The following is a 23,903-nucleotide window of genomic DNA, read 5'->3' as shown; positions in this document are numbered from 1 at the left end:
AGGAAAAAAAAAAAGACATCACATTCTCTTGAGAAAATTTTTAGCTACTTATCAGTTGGATAACATGGTTCTTTTCAGCCTGGGCGAAGCAAAGCAGGCAGAGTTTATATAGAGGGGTGCTAATCTCACAAAGTTCACTTTTCCCTTATTGAACAGATCATTTTTTAAAGAAACATCCCTGCCGGCTAACCATCAAACACTCTTCTAATGCTGCGTTCTGACTTCCATCCGTTTTGGGCAGTCACCCTCGCTCCGCGTCACCAACAGATCCACGCTGGGAAACCACGTTTCTGGGTAATTCAGGTCAGATTTTGTCGAAGTCCACCGTAGAGACGGCCCCAAACTAGAGATGGTAGATCCTTAACCGACAGTCACCTCTCCCTTCACTTGGGAAAGAAAACTTTTTTAAAAAAAAACAATCACGGTAGGACGCTGCACATTTCCCAGACTTTAACATAACCACTATTGTAATGTGAAGCGGACAGCAAGATGAGTTTGGAGAAACCCAACAAACATTACATAGCATTTAATCGTGGCCATAGAAACCAGGCACATTTGACAAAAGACGGTTTACATTTCACTTTTATTTATTCCTTGAAACTGCCCCGTATTGCAGGTTTTTTCTCGATGAAATATGGAACTGAGCAGATTCATTTGTTTTTTCTACAAAATTAGGGTAAAAACTTGCTCAATTTTCTATCTTATTGCTAATAAACCTTACAGGTGCACAGTTTGTAAAATAGAATTCCTTAAGGACTGAATGCAAACGACATGCTGCAAGGTACGAGAAATAAGCTAAAAATATGAGCAGATCATCTACATCTGGACCAACACGGTACTGAATGCTGGCACACGGTTACTACAATGGTGGACATTTAATGAAGGGAGACATCAGTCCTGAAAGGGTTAAACGGAAACCCTCATATATTACTGTCTCTAACAAAGCTGCCACTCAATCCCACATTACAGTGCTTGAAACAAAGTCGAAAGTCTGGCACAGAAAATTACACACATTTGTTCAGTACTCATCAGAAACACAGCTGCTTTTGAAAGAAAAAGTAAACACCGTGGTTAATAATTGAAGAGCATTTTGTTTCGAAGGGGAAAACCCCTATGGAGCTGTTTGATCTCAAACGGGGAGTTGGCTTGCTTCAAGTACAAGATTTTTCATCAGAATTTTTTTTTTAATGTGGGTAGAGATGGTATCAGGTTCATTTTTTTTTTTTAAATAACCAGTAGGATCCCTAGTGAGTCTGTGCAATGGAAGTGAAATGAATCATTTTTCACCCAAAGAGGCGTACGTGCTGGGATGCCTTCAAAGAATTGAGAAAAGACGGGAGCAGGTTACACGGTATTATGCTAGTGTTCAATTTTGAAACCGTTCCAAACATAAAGGCCAATCTAGTTTGGAGCATCTGAGTTGTTTCCCAGTCTACAGGGTGGATGTAAGGGACTAGAACATCACAAAAAAACTAGACGCGGAACACGGGCTTCATCGCATCATTTTCGAACTAACGTCAGAGCCCGTAAGCAACTACAGCAAGAGGTTTGGGAGTTCATTTCCTCCTGGAGCATTCATTCTCTATGGAGTTCAACCGAAGCAGTAACAGTCTACGGGTGCTATCCACCCCCTAACAGGGAAAGGACCAACGGTTCGGGGAGCTTTCACTGAGTAACAAAAATTAAAAGTGAAAGGAAAATCCCAGCTCCGTTACGACGGGGAATCTTTCTTGACGGGGCACTGATCTGGAAGACGGGTCTCATCATCATAAACTCAAGACAGTTGGCCACAAGTTCAAAGGACAGATTTAGGAAAAGCAGCGTTCGGAAAAATAAGTACTGACAAAAGATTCAGTAACAACTGAATTTTTTTTCCCCGCCCATTCACCTTTAGGGGGTAGAAAGGCATAAAATTGATGAAAAACAATGCGTATTTGTTAGTAGCCTGAAATGCTTTAAATCCAGAGACAGTGTGTACATATACGCACTCCAGTGGGCAATCCGCTATAAAGAAATAAGCTGAGTACCCAAGCAACCATTGCAAAAAAGAAGATTTTGAAGTCCTGGGGGGAACAAACGTTCAACTTTTTGAGAGTGGAGTTACGGGTTCACCAACTGGGTAAAGTTGCAATTTGTTCTTAAAAAGGATCTCCTCTGTAATTATTATTATTCTTGCTATGAGAGTGAATCCAATAACAGTCCTTACTTGACTATGAAACCTAATAAGCAAAGGAAACTTGTGGCCCATTTTTAGAAAAAAAACAGTACTGTATAACGCATACATACTTCGACCGAAACATTGTGAAATGACTGCTGCCATAACTCCGAGGAAATTCAACAGCACACAAGACACAAGTAAACATGTTTGCAAGTGAATGCCAGTAAACAGTTTCAAACAAAGATCGGTAAGGCCACGATGAGTTCTTTCCTTGGTCTGAGACGGATATAAGGTGAGGCAGTAATTTGCTGGCCCGGAGAACCAGCGTTTGTAACAAAGGTTGAAAGAGAAAAGGGTATCGAGTACAAAATATCCCCCGAGTCCCTAGGAAGACCCGTGGTAGGAGAGCAACACAGTGGCACTGATTTGACAACAGAAAGTGTTTTACAATTGACTTCTCCCTTCTCAGGCTAGAGACCGAAACGATTAACACAGGCAAAAACAAAAACAAACCAAAAAACATTTCCAGAGGCGTAAACCCAGCCAAAAATTTGTTTCAAAAAAAAAAAAAAGCCGACGGGAAAGCGAACAGGCGGAGGAGGAGACACGGCTTTACGATGTTTCAGATTTGTCTTTAAAAGTGGTCAGCGAAAACCTCCTCCAACGGACCGGGAGACACCCCCCCCCCCCCCCCCCCACCGAAAGCACTGCTTCGTGTGACGATCGCTGCAAGAAACCCGGGGTTTGTTGGCATTCACAAGGTACTTGCGGCTCTTGTTACGGGACAGTGAGGACTTGCCATGATGCAGAGGTAGTTTTTACTCTAAGGAAGGGTGGCTGCATTTACCAGGCGATGCTCTGCAAGCCGAAACACACACACGCACGCGCGCGCACACAAACACAGAGTACGGGGACCATGTATCCCAGTGGTTCTGCTGCCGTTTCCAGGACATTAACCAAAAATGCAGTCAAGGTAAAGGACGGGAATGGAGACGATGTAAAAAATGGCAAGTTCAGAGTGCGAGGCAGACAAAAACCTGCTGAATGCCACCAAGTCCGGACCTGAATGGGTGCTGTCCTTGTGAGGGCGGAGTTGGGAAGGGTGGTGTCAGGGAAGATGATGTGTTGTAGTTTCAAAATCTCTCATCTATCCATTTCTAAGTACTGCATTCCCGCTACTTTCTTTAGTTGAACTAACAAAAGCATCTTCTTATTTCTTATTTACACCTATGGTTTGCCCTAATCTACTAAAGAAAAGATGTAAAGGCAATAAAAACATGCTTTTGTTGAATTCCTCTCCTCACATAAGAAGGGGGCACAACCTAACAATCTCTCTGGTAGCAAATACTTCTCCTGCTACTTTTGTCACACGCCAAACAGGCCAAATGAAGCCATTGGGAACATTCCACATTGAAAAACAAAGTTTAACTTACACGTAATACACGTTATGTACAAGATAAAGGGTGGGGGGGACGGGACGGGACGGGACACCTGAACAGCTCCTGGAAAACATTGATGAGTTAATGATTTGAAATTTAAAAAAGAAAAAAAAAAACCCTTCAAACACCAACATTTTCTGTGACTTGACGGTCCGACATGACCGTTGGAACCGCCCCATCTGAATTCACGTAAATGTTAGAACATCTTGAATTACCACTATAAATACAATTTTTTAAAAAAGGAAAACACAGAAATAACTATCAACAATGACTGAAAATAGACCACTAAGTTAACATACATTGCATGTATTGGAGGCAAGGCAGAGGCATCTTTTTTTAAAGCTTTTGCACAGACTTCATATAATCTTAAAAAAAATATGCTGGCCTTTACAAGGTTCTACTTGCTGAAATCAAAATAATTTCAGTTCATAAAAAGTCACAAGACTTCAGTTTAAAAAAAGGAACAGTTCCAGCCACAGACCAAAAATATATATTTTTTTAAACTGGAAGAGTATGGTAATTAGATTATACAAGCATGGCCAGGCCTGGAACCTGAATATACTTCGGAGCAAAACCTCAGAGGAAAAAAAAAAATATAAACTATTTGGTAACAAAAGTGTACTATATGCTGTGATACAAAAAAGGTATGGTGAAAATGTACCTTTTACTAAAGCTTATACAAGTTCCTTGGTCCGTAAAAACTATGTTATGTTCATGTTTTCTAGTTTGCTTAACTTTTATCCCAGCCACGTTTCTATTTCTTGTCCTTTAAAAAAAAAAACCAAAAACCAAAAACCAAAAACCAAAAAAAAAAAAAAAAACAGCTGAAAAATAGATTTTCAATAGAGTCTTTTTACATTTTCGTTGTATTTTTTTTTTTTTTTTATTGTGGCTTCGGCTTTTCAAATTAGCACTTGCAGGTAACGGGGTTCAAAGAGTATCGTCACCGAGGATGGCAAACCGTTTCTCCAGAAAACCGCAAAAGCCCGCTCCGTTTTCCTCGTCTGCAGCACTCAGAAGTCCGCCCGAGTCCTCGCGCTCGACGGTAGTTAGGACACTACCGTCGCTGTGGATGATGTGACGTTGGTTGGGTTTGTGCTGACGTTTGTGTAACTTCCCTCGCTGTTCGTGTTCGGTTCGTTAGAGGCCAGGAGGCTCGAGTTGGCTCGGAGGATGGCGCCCGCCGCGCTGCAGTGGGGCCGGGGCCCGGGTTCCGGGGTGTACGTAAAGGTAAGGCTGGTGGAATAGATTATCCCGTCGTTACGGACCAAAGTTACTGGGACTTGAACTGGCTGACGGACCCATCTCCAACCTTCTCGGAATGCGGAAATGTCTGGGACAACACAGAGCATGCTCTCCGCGCATCTGGAGAGGAAAACGGGGAGCGGGGTGGGGGAGAGAGATCTTGGTAGTCAGTCGGTCCATCATATTTATAAGAAGAAGAAGAAGAAGAAGATGATATTTGTTAAGCGCTGGGGTAGACACGATGTAATCTAGTTGGACACAGTCCCTGTCCCGCACGGGGCTCACAGTCTTAATCCTCATGTGACTATTGATTGTTGTGTTGTACTCTCCCAACTGCTTAGTACAGTGCTCTGCACACTGCAAGCGCTCAATCAATACAACCGAATGAATGGATTTTACAGATGAGGGGACTGAGGCCCAGAGGAGTGAAGTGACTTTATTATTTATTACTCTATTTATTTTACTTGTACATATCTATTCCATTTATTTTATTTTGTTATTTGGTCACCCCCAGGCCCGTGACACCCCCCCCATAATAATGATCATTCAGTCATCATTATTATCCCCCAATAATAATCATTCAGTCATCACTATTATTTTTTTTGACAGCATTTAACCTGTATATATGTATATATGCTTGTACGTATTTATTACTCTATTTTACTTGTACATATCTATTCTATTTATTTTATTTTGTAATTTGGTCACCCCCAGGCCCGTGACCACCCCATAATAATGATCATTCAGTCATCATTATTATCCCCCAATAATAATGATCATTCAGTCATCACTATTATTTTTTTTGACAGAATTTATTAACCTGTATATATGTATATATGTTTGTACATATTTATTACTCTACTTATTTTACTTGTACATATCTATTCTATTTATTATGTTATTTTGTCACCCCCAGGCCCGTGACCGCCCCCCCCCCACATAATAATGATCATTAGAGAAGCAGTGTGGCTCAGTGGAAAGAGCCCGGGCTTTGGAGTCAGACATCATGGGTTCGAATCCCAGCTCCGCCACAAGTCTGCTGTGTGACCTTGGGCAAGTCACTTAACTTCTCTGAGCCTCAGTTCCCTCATCTGTAAAAATGGGGATTAAGACTGTGAGCCCCACGTGGGACAACTTGATCACATTGTATCCCCCCCAGCGCTTAGAACAGTGCTTTGCACATAGTAAGCGCTTAACAAATGCCATCATTATTATTATTATTATTCAGTCATCATTATTATCCCCCAATAATAACGACCATTCAATCATTATTATTTTTTTTGACAGCATTTATTCACCTGTATATATGTTTGTACATATTTATTCCTCTATTTATTTTACTTGTACATATCTATTCTATTTATTTTATTTTGTTAATATGTTTGGTTTTGTTCTCTGTCTCCCCCTTCTAGACTGTGAGCCCACTGCTGGGCAGGGACTGTCTCTATGTGTTGCCAACTTGTACTTCCCAAGCGCTTAGTACAGTGCTCTGCACACAGTAAGCGCTCAATAAATACGATTGATTGATTGGCCAAGGTCACACGGCAGTCACGTGGTGGAGCCGGGATTAGACGCCCAGGCCTGGGCACTATCCACTAGGCCACGCTGCCTCTCATTCTGAGTGCTTACTGTGTGGAGAGTACGATGAAACAGACACATTCTCGACCCACAGTGATCTTACAGTCTAGAGTACAGTCTAGTACTAACAGTGGTATTTGATAAGTGCGTCCTGTGTGCCAAGCACTGTACTAAGCGCTGGGGTAGACACGAGATAATCAGTTCCCCCATGGGGTTCACAATCCAAGTAGGAGGGAGAATGGGGGTGGGGGCATTGAATCCCCATTCTCCAGATGAGGGAATCAATCAATCGTATTTACTGAGCGCTTACTGTGTGCAGAGCACTGTACTAAGCGCTTGGGAAGTACAAGTTGGCAACATATAGAGACGGTCCCTGCCCAACAGTGGGCTCACAGTCTAGAAGGGGGAGACAGAGAACAAAACCAAACATATTAGCAAAATAAAATAAATAGAACAGATATGTACAAGTAAAATAGAGTAATAAATATGTACAAGCACATACACATATATACAGGCGCTGTGGGGAAGGGAAGGAGGCAAGGCGGGGGTGATGGAGAGGGGGAGGAGGGGGCTCAGTCTGGGAAGGCCTCCTGTTGCCAACTTGTCCTTCCCAAGCGCTTAGTCCAGTGCTCTGCACACAGTAAGCTTGTACATATTTACTATTCTATTTATTTTGCTAATAATGTGCATCTAGCTTTACTTCTATTTATTCTGATGACTTGACACCTGTCCACATGTTTTTTTTTGTTGTCTGTCTCCCCCTTCTAGACTGTGGGCCCGTTGTTGGGTAGGGACCATCTCTGTATGTCGCCAACTTATACTTCCCAAGCGCTTAGTACAGTGCTCTGCACACAGTAAGCGCTCAATAAATGCAATTGAATGAATGAATGAAAGTAAGCGCTCAACAAATACGACTGAATGAATAACTGAATGAAGGAAAGAAGGAAGGAATACCCCCCGCCCCGGCTCCCGAACTAAGGCACAGAGAAGTTCAGTGACTTGCCCAAGGTCACACAGCAGAAAAGTGGTCGGGCTGGGATTAGAACTCAGGTCCTCTTACTTCAAGGCCTGTGCTCTTTTCATAAGGCCACACTAATAATAACAATAATGGCATTTATTAAGCACTTACTATGTGCAAGGCACTGTTCTAAGCGCTGGGGAGGTTACAAGGTGATCAGGTTGTTCCATGGGGGGCTCACAGTCTTAATCCCCAATTTACAGATGAGGGAACTGAGGCACAGAGAAGTGAAGTGACTTGCTCAAAGTCACACAGCTGACAACTGGCAGAGCCAGGATTTGAACCCATGACCTCTGACTCCAAAGCCCCTGCTCTTTGCACTGAGCCAAGCTGCTTCCCGTGCTTCTCTTAGTAGCTGGAAAACCCACACATATCCTGGCAACAAGAGGAATCTGACACACAACAGGAAGGGAAAACCAACCCAAGGAAGCAGGAAAACCCAGAACTTTAGAAAGAGTTACCACACCTGTACATGGTTTCGGCTTCCACATCCCCAAACCAGACACGTAAATTTGGAGTGAAATTCTGTCCTGTAAGTTCTAGCATTGCTACATCCCCGCCGCCATTCAACTGCAACACACACAGGCAATCAGAAACACATTGGTGGAAATAGGTACACTGCTGAATGTTATGCAAACTCATTTTCTACTAGAAAAACAAAACAAGATGAAACCGAGGAGTAGCTTTCAATCCAGCTATTAAAAACCCTGCTGGAAATCCTTTCCCCAAATCACTTGCTCTGAGGCCAAGAATCTCATCAAGGGACTCCGTTTTTTCTTTGGTTTCATAGGTGAGTCAAACAGAATAGCTTCAATTGTTTTCCTTCCAGTTGCCTTTTAATAACCCAGGATTTACTTCCATTTCTTGGACTCCTATTTCTCTCTGGGACATTGTAGCCATAATGAAGGAAAGACACACTTCAATCTTCATTTAGGCTCTTTGATTTTCATAAACATCTCTAGTTTCCAGGAGTCACTGAATCTGGCAGATTTTCACTTCACAAGCCAGATTTCATTTTTTACTTCACTTACTTTATTTCAAAATCTTGGACTGAATCAAAAACATTTCACCGAAAGGATTTTTTTTTCTCGATTTAATAATAATTATGGAATTTGTTAAGCGTTTACTATGTGTCAAGCACTGTTCTAAGTGCTGCGGTAGATACAGGCTAATCAGATTGGACACAGACCCTGTCCCACACTGAGTTCCCAGCCTAAGTAAAAGGGAGAACAGGTATTGTATCCCCATTCTACAAGTGAGGAAACTGAGGCACCGAGAAGTTAAGTGATTTGCCCGAGGTCACAGAGCAGGCATTTGGCAGAGTCAAAATCAGAACTCAGGTCTTACAACTCCTAGGCCCATGCTCTTTCCACTAGGCCATGGTGGTTCTCAAACACTAAAATGGGTGCCAAAAGCGTATTTTATTTAAAAAAACAGGAATAACTGAATCTGAAAGCACTTACAACAGAGAACAGAGAAACTCAACTGGCAATCGACTCACCTGAAGACTTTCTACCACAGGCACAGGTGTTACTGGAGCATGGACAGGTCCCATCCCCTCATAAAATGTGTATTCTGCCTTATCCGTACTAATGATTGTCCAAGAAGCTCCATCATTGATCATCTCTTTATTTGGTTCTTTGGGGCATGGAGTGGCCTGAAGGAGAGAGGACAGTTTTTACAAGCAAAACCACTTGGGGCAAGCTACGTAAATACAACACACCGATCCAGTCAATCAATGGCATTTATTGAGCGCTTACTGCGTGCAGAGCACTGTACTAAGAGCTCGGGAGAAAACAAATAAAAGAGTCGGCAGTCACGCCCACGAGGACCTTTCAATCTACAGGGGGAGACCATCATTAAAATTAAATACAGGCCCGGGAAATAGTAGAGTATAAGGACATGTCTGCAACAAGCCCGCTGTTGGGTAGGGACTGTCTCTATATGTTGCCAACTTGTACTTCCCAAGCGCTGAGTACAGTGCTCTTCACACAGTAAGCGCTCAATAAATACGATTGAATGAATGAATGAATGAACAAGACCTCCAAGACTCTCATGCTTCTATTTCTTGCCCTTTAAAAAAAAAACCCAAAAACCAAAAAAGCCAGCTGAAAAACAGATTTTCAATAGAGTCTTTTTACATTTTCGTTGTATTTTTCTCACTCACTAACTGCTTTCTAAACTAAGGAGACAACAGAGTCTCCCCTGTAGCCAATTTCCGTAAAACGTCGCTAGAGCTGCAGACAGAAAGGGGAGGGGAGAACATGGATCTTTACTTCCCGCTAAAGATTCCTCCATCCTGCACAGCAGGGTCTGAAAACCACTGCTCTTTGGATTTTGGACCCCTGGAAGTGTGTAGAAATGCCTGTTCTACATTTCCAGAGAGAGAAAGTCTATCCACCCTTGGATGGGTCGCCTATGCGGAGAATCCTCGAAGTGTGGCCATCAACTGTTTCATCGGGCCGGGGTTCTTACACATCCTTCCCAAGGGGCCTGGCTGTATTTCTTATGGCAATTTTTGAATGGGGTCACCATGACTAGTTTGGCCTACCTACAGCATACTTTAAAAGAGTGATGATTTGAAGTTTTATTGCCAAAGAGTGACAGAAATATAACATCACTGCAGGCTAATTTCATGTTTCCTCTAGACTGTAAGCTTGTTTGGGGCATGAAAAGTGTCCACCAACTCTGCTGTACTGAACCCTCCCAAACACATAGAACAGTGTTCGGCACGAAGTAAGTGCTCATTAAATACCATTGATTCCCTGGAGCAATCTCTTTTATAATGAAAGAAAACAGGGATAACAATCACGCTTACATATTTGTGACAAATATTTAACTCACTTGAAACTGGATTATTCTCTCTTGGGAAAGGCACAAGTACATTCTTTCTGTATCCTTAAGGTAAAATGCACACTTATGGAGCTGGGACACCGGATCATCTGCGTCCAGTAACGCGGTCTGTTTATCGACTTTTCGAATTATCTATTTGAACAACAACAAACAATGCTCATACACTTACTGAGCTATAATGTCTATAATTTCAAAATGATCAGGTTAATAGGAGGTTACCATTTCCTCGGGACAAATACAGAATTAGCAATCTTTAGTGCCAATGTCTTGACAAATAGACAAAATTTCAAATGGGAAATTATTCGGGTTGCTCAGAGGAAGTACAGTCAGTTTCCCAAACACACACTTTCACTACGTGCTTTTCCATTCATTACAGGGAATTATATTGGGGACAGTCTTCTGACAATGCACCATCATCTGGATATAATGCGATGTGGAAGAAATGGTTGTGTGCATCAACAAAGACGGTAAGGCTCACACATTTCATTAAGAACAAAATTCTGTGTTGTAGGAGAACTGACAGTAATTCCTTCCATGAGGCTAGCAAATGGAAAGATTAGATTACTGAGGTTGTGGAAGTTACTTTGCTAGAGAACTTTCCTTTATCCAACCTTAAGGCAGATTAAAATATTATTTCATTGAATTCCTACAGCAGACACATTTTAGCTTTCACTAATGTGGCCAAAAGCATCATGTAAATGCAGCAAATATGACATTCTGAAAGACCAAGCCATTAAGCACTAAACTTCATTTATTTTAATAAGCCAAAACATGAGTAATAGCCCCATCCTTAATTTTAATCTTATTTTTTTCATTGACCGAGTACTATGTAAGCGACAGTACTCTGCATAATTTCTCATCTTAAAAAACTGATTTTTAAAAAAAGTTCATTAAGATTCCTTTATGTTTAAATTTTATCTTTTTGAACTTGGAGACAGAGTAAAAAGGAGTTGACAACCCAATATTCCAAGAACCCTAAACGATCTGTAATGACAGCGCTTCCTTCGGATGAATTCCACACCTTTTTCACTTTTTCTTGCTTGGTACAAAGAATGTGATTCTTTGTGTTGGTTCCGGTTTCTGATCTATCCTCACATTTATGATTTTAAATGACTTCGGTCTGCCTGGGGGAAACCGAACCAGTGGAAACCTGCCCATCATTTCGGCCGGTTTCCTCCGGCTTTTGCGTTCTTTTCCCTGCACTCGGGAGGTAAAACATGTCTTGTTCTCTCAACTGCTGATCTTTAAGTGTGATTATTATCAAACAGAGTAGTAGTTGTAGTATCGACTGAGCTTTCACTGGATTCCAAACACTGTACCAAGTGCTTGGGAAATACAAAGTGGGCTAGTTGACACATTCCCTGCCCATCAGGAGTTTACACTCTGTGTTGCTTCTTGAGCTCAAGAGGGTACTTACTACAGCTTTCGGGTAACCTAAAGTAACTCACAGAGACTCCTGGTTCAATCTGAAAATAATACATGTGTAGATAACTGTTAAAAGACCAGATGTTTCCCAAGTGCTTAGTACCACCGATCGACTGACTGATTTAAGCTGTTAATGCCAGTAACGAAGGATCCAAGATTATCTAACTGTGGACTCGATATTCCCCCAGCATCACTCTCCAACTTCAGGCCCCAGGAACTGAAAGAAAAGGAATTACCCCATCTAAAAATCACCCTTCCAAATAGTTCTTTTAGCCAGACTCCTCCCCAATCTTATCTGTACAAGTAAACTTTATTTCCTCTATGCTCCTGAGAAAAAGAAAGCTTACTGGTGCAGATAAAAGGCATAGAGGAAGGGCAGGAGATGCACCTGCCTACGTCAGAACAGGAGAGCTATATAATAACAATATATTATATTATATAAGAGGACCGAACTCGACAAGACACATGCACAAAGGACTCACCCACATGCCTCAAAGAGCACATTTAGGGCTCTCGAGGGTATGCGTGGTGTTCCTTATCTTAGGGAACAAGCAGTGGGAAACCCTGTCTCTCTCCAGAGTCCCCCAAATGTATGAAGATTGAACTGGAAATGGTTAAAAGGTCAACCTCAGCTCAGACCGCCCCAGAAAGTTCAAGTACACCTGGCTTCTGTCCCTGCAGACTCAATGAAGGTGACAGCTGGATCTAGACTCTCTTCTGAGCCCCTCTCTCTACTGGCCTCACCGAGGGAAGGCAAGACCCCCTCATTCGACACGTCATGCCAGGGGAGACTCCTGAGGCTCCATGCTTAGGCATCCCAAGTGCATCCTCAAGGGCTCCAGGAGGCTTGAGCAATAAAAGGACAGAATTACTCCCCTGACACCGCTCACAAAATAGATCCGGGTGAGCCTCAGTTACAATAGCCAATAATAGAGATCAAGACCAGGGTTGCTGCCCTCGTGGAACGTTTAGTCCACTTAGCCCCGCACCAGTCTGAGGACCCTGAGCCTAGAACCTGCTTCCCCTTTCCCTTGGCCCCCAGCTGCTGAGCTAGTGTAGCATTTCTCCAGCTATGTGACGGTCTCCCAGGTTTCTGGAATTACATCTTTCAGCAGGCCAGGGCAGCGTCTTCCAGCAATAGGCCTGGGCCGGCTTCTGGCCTAGCTCAGCCTCTGATGTGCGCTGCGACGCTTGCCTGGGACCACAGAACAGGCCCGCTGAGTCCCAGAGTTTCACTCGACTCAGCGCTCTACAACAAGATACTAAATGGCATCACAACCCTAAACACAGCTCTTTCCGATGTTTTTTATGTTAGCCTTTTCCACTCAATAGCCAAAGCTGAGTGCCTTTGGACAGCCAGCTTGGAAACTTTAAAGAGAGACCTTCAAATGAGCAGGAACTTTAGACTGCAATTTACTGAGAACTGGGTACACTTGCTAAACAATCTCAACTTTTCTTCCCCCACCGATCCCTTTGCATCCATGTCTAAAAGCTAGCATAATGCTCCCACTGGCGGGCCAGCACGCGTTTTGGCATTTCACGCCAACGCAACCAAAGGACCACACTGGAACAGAGAGTCAGACAGGGAGAGAGGAAAACAGGAAAGACCAGGTAAGTGCTGTTGGTTTTTTTGTTTGTTTGCTTGCTTTTTACTAGGTGCTCCAGTTTTGCAAAGTACTATTGTAGTTTATATCCCTTGGGATACTGAACCCAAATAGCAACCCAATCACCTTGCAAAACTACGCCAGGTAGTAAAATAAGCAACAACCAAAGAAAGAAACCAAACAGTGCTTACCTGACCTGTTCTAGGCTGGCTCCTTGTTCCAGCAGGGCTCCGGGGAGGGTTATCTCCCGGCAGAGGCTCTGCTGAGATGCCTCACGGAAGGGGAGCTGGTGAACTATTGCGGGGAACCTAAAATAAGAATAAAAAAGGGTAAGCTTAGATACTGGCGACTTTCTCGATGCACGTCTTTCCCTGTGTGCTACGGAACTCGGCCCACACCTGCCTCTTATTTTAAACGAGACGACCCTTGTCGGTCATCTTTAAAATACCTACAGGTCATCGGGGTCCTGAAGCTACAAGGAGTGTTTTTACTTGGTTCGGAACACTCTGTTAAAAATCAGCATTTGTCCCTGCTCGAGAAAAACCGCCCTGTCCCCCTTTACAATGACTCACTTGGACAGGAATACAAACAACTCATCCTTCTCATGTAACTCGGGGACTGGTCGATGTTCGGGATTGTTCTCCTGAATCAGAACTTCTCTGTCTGTGGAGAGCTCAAGCTCTACCAGGACTAATTCCGGTTTTCTTTCTCCTGCCCCAGACAATGAAGACGGAGCAGTGGACTTCCCGACAGAGCTCATAATAGAATTTAGGGTGCCTCTCCTAAATATCACTTAGCCTGCCGCCATTAGCGTCAATACTAAGCAAAGGAAAAATATTCCCCCAGAGCACATTTGAAAACAGAGCACAACAGAAAAGGAGGGCTTTGGGGAATGTCATAAGGGAACACGATCAGAAAGAGAACTAAAAATGATCAATGCAATGGTTATGAAGTCATCTTAACAAAAAACAAATGATGAATGAGTACTTCAGGATGCAACTCAACTTTAATTTAGCGATTAGCCTACTGCAAATAATAGTTTTAGTACGTATTAAGAAGGTAAAAGTGGACTATACCAATCTTGGGAGTGCCATGCCTGTAACTGAACACACAAGTTTGACTGTTTGTCCATAATGGATGTAGCCATCTCGCACCGTGAATTCTTCTCCTTCTGATTCATCATCATCCACTGCACAAAACAGACCAAATTCTGTGTCATTAAGTTCCTTACCTAACTTTGTCTGATGAAGATAGTTGCAAGATAAAAAAAAGTAATTCAGCCATACACGGTTGCCTTTTAATTGCAGGTTTTAAAATGCAATTAGAAGGCCCCAAGGAGGGGGGGGAAATGTGAAAGGCACGCATTACTTACAGAGATGAATGTAAAAGGCGCCCCATTGTTGCGAGCTGGCATGGAAATTGCCTCCTTCTACATGCAAATATCTGGTGCTTACTGTTTGGGAGCGAAGTCGATTAAATAGTGCCACTTTTGTCCCTGATGCGATGCATACTGCAAGTAAAAACGTATCCTGTAGTCACATGTTCTTTTCAGAAGGGCCTGTGGTTTATTTGATCATTCACTATTTTCAGCTCTACTGACTCAATTGTACTGCCGTCAGGCTCTGTCCAATACAGTACCAGTGAGAATGCAGACAATCAATCGATAGTGATGACTGGGTGCAGAGCATTGTACTAAGCACTCAAACACTGAACATACCATGATTTATGTCTTTTACGGCTTCATAACCCAGATTTTGGGGCAACAATCTAAACTGAAAAGACGGGTTTATGAGATTATGTGCAGACAAATAAGAGTGGACTCCCATCAATAAGGAGCTAGACACGACCTAGCGATAATGGAAAACATAAAACCTGTGTTTCACTTCCCTTTAAGCAGTGCTTTTAAATACAATCGAGGACAAAAAGGCACATTGGTCAGGCCGAAGCCTGACAGGCAGAAAACCATACTTACAGTCAGCGTTTTTCAATGACTGCTTCTTTTTAGAAGGCTTGGAGATGACTTTGATCCTTTTGCTGAGAAACACCCCAATATCATCGCTATTGCCGTAAAACATTTTTACAGATAACATGAAGTGCTTTCGCTTGTCTGAATCTGATATGTACAACGTTTTGGCTGTGCAATAATTCTGTGAACACAAAGAGGTTTACTTGCACTACAAACAACAGTTAAGCATTTGGCTATCTAATATTCAGGGGCCATGCCGAGTTAGGATTTGTGAAATTCCACTGACAGTAAATCTTACTGTCAAAATAAAAGGAATTTTTTAAAAAACAGCACACTTTTAAAAGGTGGTCAACCTCCCTCCCCCAATCAATTATTTGAAACACTACCATATCATTTCTTCCTCTTATATACACACATTTCTTCCTTACTTTACAAACCTTTAAATGTCATTTCAAAGAAATATTATTCAAAGATAGGAGAAAGTTGTAGCAGTTTTTTTTTTTTACAGAAACTATTTTTTAAAATCTATGATTGTCTTTCTGCAAAGAAAAGGTAAAAATAAGGCTCTCAAATTCTGTGGAGAAGATTTTAGCAAAATTTAGCCGTGCCAAGCTCTCAAAGAATCTAAGGATATACTTAGTGCCCCTCCCACTAGATTGTGGACTCTTTGAGGGCATGGGATTGTGTCTACTAACCTAGTGTACTCTCCCAAGCGTTTAGTACAGTGCTCTGCACACAGTAAGTGCTCAATAAACACCATTCACTGATTGATTAAAGAGTGCACACATTTTTCTTATCTATAATTAAGTAGTGATCAGTATCCAAACACTCGCAGCAAAAGGCCCAGAATGGATGACACCAAATATAAAAAGGGAAATGGTGACTCCATGCACCAAAAATCAACACGCGGTTAATACCAAAAGGAAAAAAAAAAACCATATTTTGGGATAAAAAGGAAAAGAATACAAAAACAACCCCCAAAAAACAAAAAAAAAACCCCAAAAAACAAAAAACCCAGGCTGTGATGCGGTGGTTCACTGGGCCAGTAAACCATCTCAGTTATTGAACTGATAGTGTCACTCCGAAGAGTCAAGCCTGCCAGTTGCCGGAAAATATACCGTGGCAATGATAAGTATTAACAATGTTAGGGTATTTGCATTTCAAAGGATGCTTTTAAACGGACAACCAGAATACATACCTAAAACATTAGGAATGTGGCGGGCTACTTTTGAATTTATATTTAAAATGCAACATGGTTTTCCACCACTGTCATCCTTGACAATGAGGTGTGATTCTTTTCAGCCTACCCAAGATCTATTTTGGAAGGAAAGCATGAGCCGGTATGATTTGATGCCGTTTGTGTTTAATCAGTTCTTTTACCAGCAGTATGATTTGGGAAATGGCTAATGAACTTTTACTCGAGTTCCTCATTCGATCATCTGCCTTAGCAGCAGAACGGAACTATTGATTTAGCTCAAGTTTCTCTGTAGCCAAGAGAGATTTTAAAGCTAGATGCTTGCTTGACATTCGCATTCCTTCCTTAATTTGGTTTTTGCAATAGAGAAGATTTGCTCTGCAGAAAGCAAATTAAAATGAAGCCACTAAAAATAAGGATAATAAAAACAACAACACTTTGCACTCACATAGCGCCTTTCATCCGAGGATCTCCAAAGCGCTCAAAGCATCTGTGAGCTGCAGTGGCTGGAGCCATTGGTCCGCCATACTTTTAAAGTGACAGCACTGTAGTCAAATTAAGCCTAAACTATGGAATTGTTCTGCAACATAAGACGAGGTCTATGAAAATGAAGATTCATGTACTGGGGTGTACAGCGACACTAATGCAGGGAGCAAAACTAAAAGTGTGTCTCGATGGAGGTGGTGACCGTCTAATGGGAATAGCTGAAATTTGGTGGCATTGCTTAATTGGAATGTCAACACAGCTGGGTACAGTCTATACAGGACATATAGGAAAGGAGGAAAAGGTGAAGTTTAGCGGCACATAGCAAAAAGTACTCACAGAGTTCATTATATACAATTGTGAAGAAGTGGTGGCAATACTAGCAGATTTAAGCAAGGAAAAAAATGAGGATTACAGGCAAGCAAAGGTTGTTCATTTCTCCTCGAAATCATTCAAATATCAGTTTCTAGGGTGCTTGAAATACAGCCAAAACATACGGAATCAAGGAAGGGTCCAAATGATAGTTTCCTACACCTACTTTAGATAAATACTACTGGATTTGAGCATGACTAACCCCCAAGTGCTGAATTTGAACCCATGGAGAACAAAACTGTAAAAAGTCACCACTCCTCAAAAACACGCTAAGGCTTCAAAGAAGTTTGATGGCAATTAGTATATTACTTTTAGCAAGCTGGAGAGTTACAACAGCTAACACCTCAGAAACGGCAATATATAACTGCGCAAAGCAAAAAAAAATACTATGAGTATCTAGTGCAGCTTCAAAAAGACCAGCCCCATGTTCTTCAAGACAAGGATATCGTAGACTGTTCTGAACAAAGCCAAACTGAATAAATATCCTTTTGCTGGCTTGCAGCAACAACCTTGAAATAATCCTGGCAGGAGGCAGGGAGAATGAAAAGGAAAACAGAAGGAAGAAAAGCTAGAGAAGCAACATGACCTAGTGGACAAAGCACGGGCTTGGGAGTCAAAAGGTCATGGGTTCTAATCGCGGCTCTGCCGCTTGTCTGCTGTGTGGCCTTGGTCAAGTCACTTAACTTTTCTGTCCCTCAGTTACCTTATCTGTAAAAATGGGGATTGAGAACGTGAGCCCCATGTGGGACTATGTCCAACCTGATTTGCGTGTAAACACCCCAGCACTTAGTACGTAGTAAGCGCTGAACAAATACCACAGTTATTGTTATTATTAGGCTCAGGGGTGCCCTACCAAATAAGAAATCAAATTAATGACAACTAGTTTATCTGAAATCTATCTATGAAGAATGGGTTTTGACAACAAGGAAGGTGACTGTTTCAAAAAAAAAAAAAATTTACAGGTAAAGCCGCAAGGCAGGTTGATATGCTTCCTAAAACAGAGGATGCAAAGGATACGGAGGATAATCTAAGCAGGCAAAGTGGCCGATTTTTCATGAACGCTTCAGTTAAAATTTCTCAGAAGGCCCCTGTCTTATCTTTCGGGGACTTTTAATCCTTTGCACCCTTGAATTCCTACCATGTCCAAATATTTTGTGTAAATTCAAGATAAAACTAATCATGCACAGACCAGTTTTTTTTATATTTCCCATGAATTCGATATGACAAAATCTGATAACATCAATTACTTTTTGAGTTACTGTTGAACTTGGTTGGAATTGGGACTACGAAAAGTTTCCTTGGAAAAAATGTTTAGTGTCTCTACAACACAAATACAAACACAAATGCGTGTGCGTGCACACACACGGGGGGGAGAGGGGGTGTGCAGAGGACTTACAAATTCCACTTGAATAAAACAAAAAATAGTTTAGGGGATATAGAATGGTACTGATTAAAATAAAGTGCACTATTAAATGTAGCAAAGTTGAAGTAAATGCCCCAGTGGAAGGGGGATTTTCTAACGGTGACTTTGAATGTAGAACTACACGGGCATGTCAAGGCAAGAATTAACCGTTTAAATTTTTTTGCTGGAGCCGAAAAGTAAGGTTAGACATTAACAGAAAGTGTCAAATAGGAAGGCCATCTGTCCCACGGGCTAATTTACAAAAAGTTCAAAACTGAGATGGGGCTGCCTGTGGCAATCCCTCCCTTCCCCTCCTTTGGTTGCACCATCTTTTTCCTGCTCTGACCTGGACGTGAGGAAACAAATCAAACCGGCTTTTTTTACCAAATCTGAATTTCCAAACGCAAAGGGGTGCTCGACAGGACTCGCCAGCGTCATGTTACTTCTGGACAGGAAGCAGATCAAGGAGGCAAAGGAAGGGAAAACAGCTTTATCCTAGTTTCCTAGAAACAAGGCCGTGGAATCAGACTGAAGATGGGGGATCGAGGGTGGCAGACGGGACTCACGTGGCAAAGAGGGAGTAACTCAAGCTTGCTGGGGGATCTTTGGGGACGGGCACACAGGTTGCTCCTTGAACCAGCTGATGATTGCGGGAGCAGAGGGGGGTCCTTTAGAGGTGGCACCCAGCATGCTCACTGCGGAAAACTCATCCCTGGGCCGGCCGTTCCCGATTCATCTTTCCAAGCCTACCTCGCTCCATTTCTATTATCTAAACTCCACAAGACACGGCACACTCTAATAATTGACGAGCAAGTTATGACCAACCCCCAAGAAGACTCTGGAAGGAAACACATATGCTTGTTCTACCTTTCCTTCCAAGTTCAGCTGCTGCATTTCTTGGTCACTATTTCCTATTCCAATAAAAGCGCACGGTTGAGATTCTTGTTCAGAACAACCATCCCGTTCCATTTGCTCTTTTTTTTTCTTCCATCCACTGCCCATAAGATACACACAAGGAGGTGGACAAAAAAACCTAAAGATGAACAAAAGAAAGATTAGGTTCACAAACTCTAGCTGTAGAAACAGTCAGGGTTGAACTTTCCAATTTAGTGACACAGAGGTAACAGTTCCTTTACTGAAGCTACAGAACTAAACCCAGACCACACGGACAAGTGAGGACAGAAATGATCTCTTAAGCCTCCATGCAGCACAGTGCCCTCTTTAATTTGAAATAATTAGTGAGACTTTTGTGGTCCTGGGGTAATGCATCACAAAAGTGAGTGGTACTGGGGTAATGCATCACAAAAGTGAGGCTGGAAGCCCAATACAATCAATCAGCAGTACTTACTGAGCATTTACTGTGTGTGGAGCCCCAGACTAAGTGCTTGGGAGAGTACAATAGCGGTAGAAGACACACTTCTTGCCTCAAGGAACTTACAAGGAGAGAGAGACACATACACAACTTATTTACAGATACTAGAAAGAGGAGGCTAGAAAGATGGGCATGTAGAAAAGCACATATTTAAAAAGGAGGATATGCAAATTATGATGTGCCCAAGTGCTACAGGTGGTAGTGCCTAAGTGCTGGGTGTTAGTTGTAAAGGCTATGACCCAGGAAGAAAAACTCATCAGGGAAAACCTCTTGGATGAGATTTCTACAAGGGCACTGAAGATGAAGAGAGAACTAAGGTGGAAATGGTAATAATAATAACAATGATGGTACTTATAAAAGCTCTTACTATGCACTGGGGTAGATACAACTCAGAAGTCACAGTGCCTGCCCGACAAGAGGCTCACGGTCTACGTAGGAGGGAGAACAGCTATTTCATTCTCCTTTTACAGATGAGGAAACTGAGGCAGAGCAAACTGAAGTGACTTATCCAAGGCCGAAGAGTAGACAAGCAGCAGAGCTGGGATTACGGCCTACATTAGGCCACACAGGCAGGAGGAAAGATATTAACAAGGGGTCAGAAAGGGATGAGACAAGAGCAGAGCACTGAGATATGATGATCTTAGGAAGAATGAAGAGTGCAAACGGCAGATAAGGTAAAAGGCCCGAAAGCATTAAGGGAGGACCCTAAAACCAATCGTCGGGAGTTAATGAGGACAGAGCCTGGTAACCATTGAGGAGCTATAAGTAAAAACATCTATCATGATTGCCCACTGTGTGCAGGGCACTGTACTACACTCTAGAAAGAGCAAAATAGAATAATGTTTTAGAAAAAAAATTATCCAGACAGGAGAGTGAAGTATGAACTGGAGAGGGGCAATTTCGTTTGGTCAAGCGCCCTGGCTTTAGGAGACTTGAAATGGGGTGAGCGGAGAAAGAGCAAGAGGTTTATCCTACCCCCAACACAGCAAGAATGAGGTTCAGTTGCTGGGCCTGACTCCAAAATGGTATTTGTATCTGCGTGGTGAAGTCCCTGAGTGTAGTTACATTTTTCCCTGATTCTGCTCTTCTGAGAGAATGAGAAGACAATGACGGCCTGAGTTCTCTAGAAAAAAAGTTACTCTTTATAGCCGATAAAAACCAAATTCAGACATCAACCGTTTTCAAATGCAGTTATGGTATGTGCATTTTTTTCTTAACAGATCACTTCTACAAAACAGAACAAAAATGCAACCTATGGGGCCAAATTTTACATTTATATTTATTCCAGATCTTGGCTGCCAATGCAACTGCTAAGTGAAAAACGAACTATAAGAATGGACAAGAGAGGAAAAACAGCCCACAGAAAATGAAGTAACAGGAGGGCAGGAAGAGTAAAATGAGAGCACTGCACACTCTTAGTCATTTGAATGTTTGGAGGGTCTTCGAATCCTTGTTTTTCTCCTTCATATTTAACTCTGGTGCCTGCCAAACTAATTTGATTGCCTTTCCCAATTTCATATTTACAATCCAATGTAATCTGCACTTGTAGTCACTGTCTCTTCTCACCTTTTCTTCCCTTCTCTTCCTATGGGATTCTAGAACTTAAAAATTTCTTCATAAATCTTTCTCTGAACACTCCAAGCTCCTATTCTATGTCTGTGCAGTTAAATTATACTGTTTGTTTTCCTGGCAATTTTTAACAGCCGTTCACAAGTCTTGTTTTTTTCTGACATTCAAATCCACTTAGTATTCGATCCCTTTCTACGTTCATATTTTCCCTCCTTTCCACCACTGCTTAGCATCATTTCTTGCCATTATTCTCCTTTGGTTATCCCGCTCTTCAGCTGCGAGCTCATTTTCCAGGTTTCTTTGTGTTTTATCTTGCCCTTTCCACCACTGCAGTCTCCTCATCCTGGGATCTCACAGTTCCCTTTCTTCCCTTTCTTCGGAGAAGCGGCGTGGCCCAGGGGAAAGAGCACGGGCTTTGGAGTCAGAGGTCATGGGTTCAAATCCCGGCTCCACTAATTGTCAGCTGTATGACTTTGGGCAAATCACTTAACTTCTCTGTGCCTCAGTTAGCTCACCTGTAAAATGGGGATTAAGACTGTGAGCCCCCAGTGGGACAACCTGATCACCTTGTAACCTCCCCAGCGCTTAGAACAGTGCTTTGCACATAGCAAGCACTTAATAAACATCATTATTATTATTATTCCCTTTTTAGTCAATCAATCACTCGTATTTATTGAGTGCTTACTGTGTGCCGAGCACTGTACTAAGCACTTGGGAAGTACAAGTTGGCAACATATAGAGACGGTCCCCACCCAACAGTGGGCTCACAGTCCATGTTCACTCTAAGCATCAAGTATTCTGTTTTTCCTTGAAGGTCTTGTAACAGTCTCTTTCCCCTCTTTGCAGCTAATTTACCACTATTATTTTTCCAAATCTGATTGGAAGCCGATTCGCCTTCAAGAGACTTGCTTATCACATTGTAAAATAACTGTTTGGGAAGAATATCCCCCAGGGACAATGGGGATCTCTCTTTTGTATGTTTTCATTAGTTTGGAAGGGACGTGGTTGTGAAAACCAATGCTTATCACATTGTAAAATAACTGTTTGGGAAGAATATCCCCCAGGGACAATGAGGATCTCTCTTTTGTACGTTTTCATTAGTTTGGAAGGGACGCGGCTGTGAAAACCAATGCTCTTCTCTTCCACAAGAGGGAGACAAACACCAGACTTCTTACTCTATTCATTCATTCATTCAATCGTATTTATTTATTTTACTTGTACATATCTATCCTATTCATTTTATTTTCTTAATATGTTTGGTTTTGTTCTCTGTCTCCCCCTTCTAGACTGTGAGCCCGCTGTTGGGAAGGGACCGTCTCTAGATGTTGCCAACTTGGACTTCCCAAGCGCTTGGTACAGCGCTCTGCACACAGTAAGCGCTCAATAAATACGATTGACTGATTGATTCTTCCCTGGAAAATCTGGGAAGGATGCTAATAGAAGTTCCTTTCAAACATCATTAGGCCGACAAGGGTTTTAGCTCCGGAAAGCTTAGACGGAGCGAAAGAAGCTTTGATTTGGGACTCAAAAGAGTAGCTGGATAAGTCTTTTCTGGTAATACAACTACCTGAACGACACATTGCAAAGCTGTGAACTCCTTTAGGGAAGACCCACTGTGTGTGGGCAGGGAAGTGTGTCTAATAATAATAATAATAATAAAAAAATAATAATAATGGCATTTATTAAGCGCTTACTATGTGCAAAGCACTGTTCTAAGCGCTGGGGAGGTTACAAGGTGATCAGGTTGTCCCACTGGGGGCTCACAGTCTTAATCCCCATTTTACAGATGAGGGAACTGAGGCCCAGAGAAGTGAAGTGACTTGCCCCAAGTCACACTTCCGACAAGTGGTGGAGTTGGGATTTGAACCCATGACCTCTGACTCCAAAGCCCGGGCTCTTTCCCCTGAGCCACGCTGCTTCTCCCAGCTCTGTTATAGTGTTCCCTCCCAAGAGTTTAGTACACTGCTCTGCACACAGCAAGCGCTCAATAAATACCACTGATGGATTGATTTAACCGGAAAATGCACATTGGTGGCTCACCTGATGTAATTATTCTTATATTAGGGTAACACGGGATAACGCACCGCACCAGGGCCGGGACTCAGAAAGTCGTAGGTCCTAATCACGGCTCCACCACTTGTCTGCTGTGTGACCTTGGGCAAGTCACTTCACTTCTCTGTGCCTCAGTTACCTCATCTGCAAAATGGGGCCTAAGAAGGTGAGT

The 23,903-nt window shown here is 42.3% G+C and overlaps 1 protein-coding gene across 1 annotated transcript in view; it reads right to left on the bottom strand.

Moving 5' to 3' along the window:
- Positions 1-2,850: 2,850 nt before the first annotated feature.
- Positions 2,851-23,903, bottom strand: part of RBPJ (recombination signal binding protein for immunoglobulin kappa J region) — a 128,311-nt gene continuing 107,258 nt past the window's right edge. The window contains exons 5-12 of the mRNA XM_038752490.1: positions 19,606-19,771; positions 15,293-15,467; positions 14,693-14,830; positions 14,397-14,509; positions 10,283-10,423; positions 8,940-9,095; positions 7,905-8,008; positions 2,851-4,962 (exon numbers count right to left, since the gene is read on the bottom strand). Of these exons, the coding sequence (XP_038608418.1) occupies positions 4,647-4,962; positions 7,905-8,008; positions 8,940-9,095; positions 10,283-10,423; positions 14,397-14,509; positions 14,693-14,830; positions 15,293-15,467; positions 19,606-19,771 (1,309 nt within the window). The 3' untranslated portion in view covers positions 2,851-4,646. The remainder of the gene's footprint in view (positions 4,963-7,904; positions 8,009-8,939; positions 9,096-10,282; positions 10,424-14,396; positions 14,510-14,692; positions 14,831-15,292; positions 15,468-19,605; positions 19,772-23,903) is intronic.

This window comes from Tachyglossus aculeatus, chromosome 10, assembly GCF_015852505.1.
Source record: "Tachyglossus aculeatus isolate mTacAcu1 chromosome 10, mTacAcu1.pri, whole genome shotgun sequence".
NCBI lineage: Eukaryota > Metazoa > Chordata > Mammalia > Monotremata > Tachyglossidae > Tachyglossus > Tachyglossus aculeatus.
Note: the sequence above shows the minus strand (reverse complement) of the source record. Positions and strands in the feature narration are given on the sequence as shown.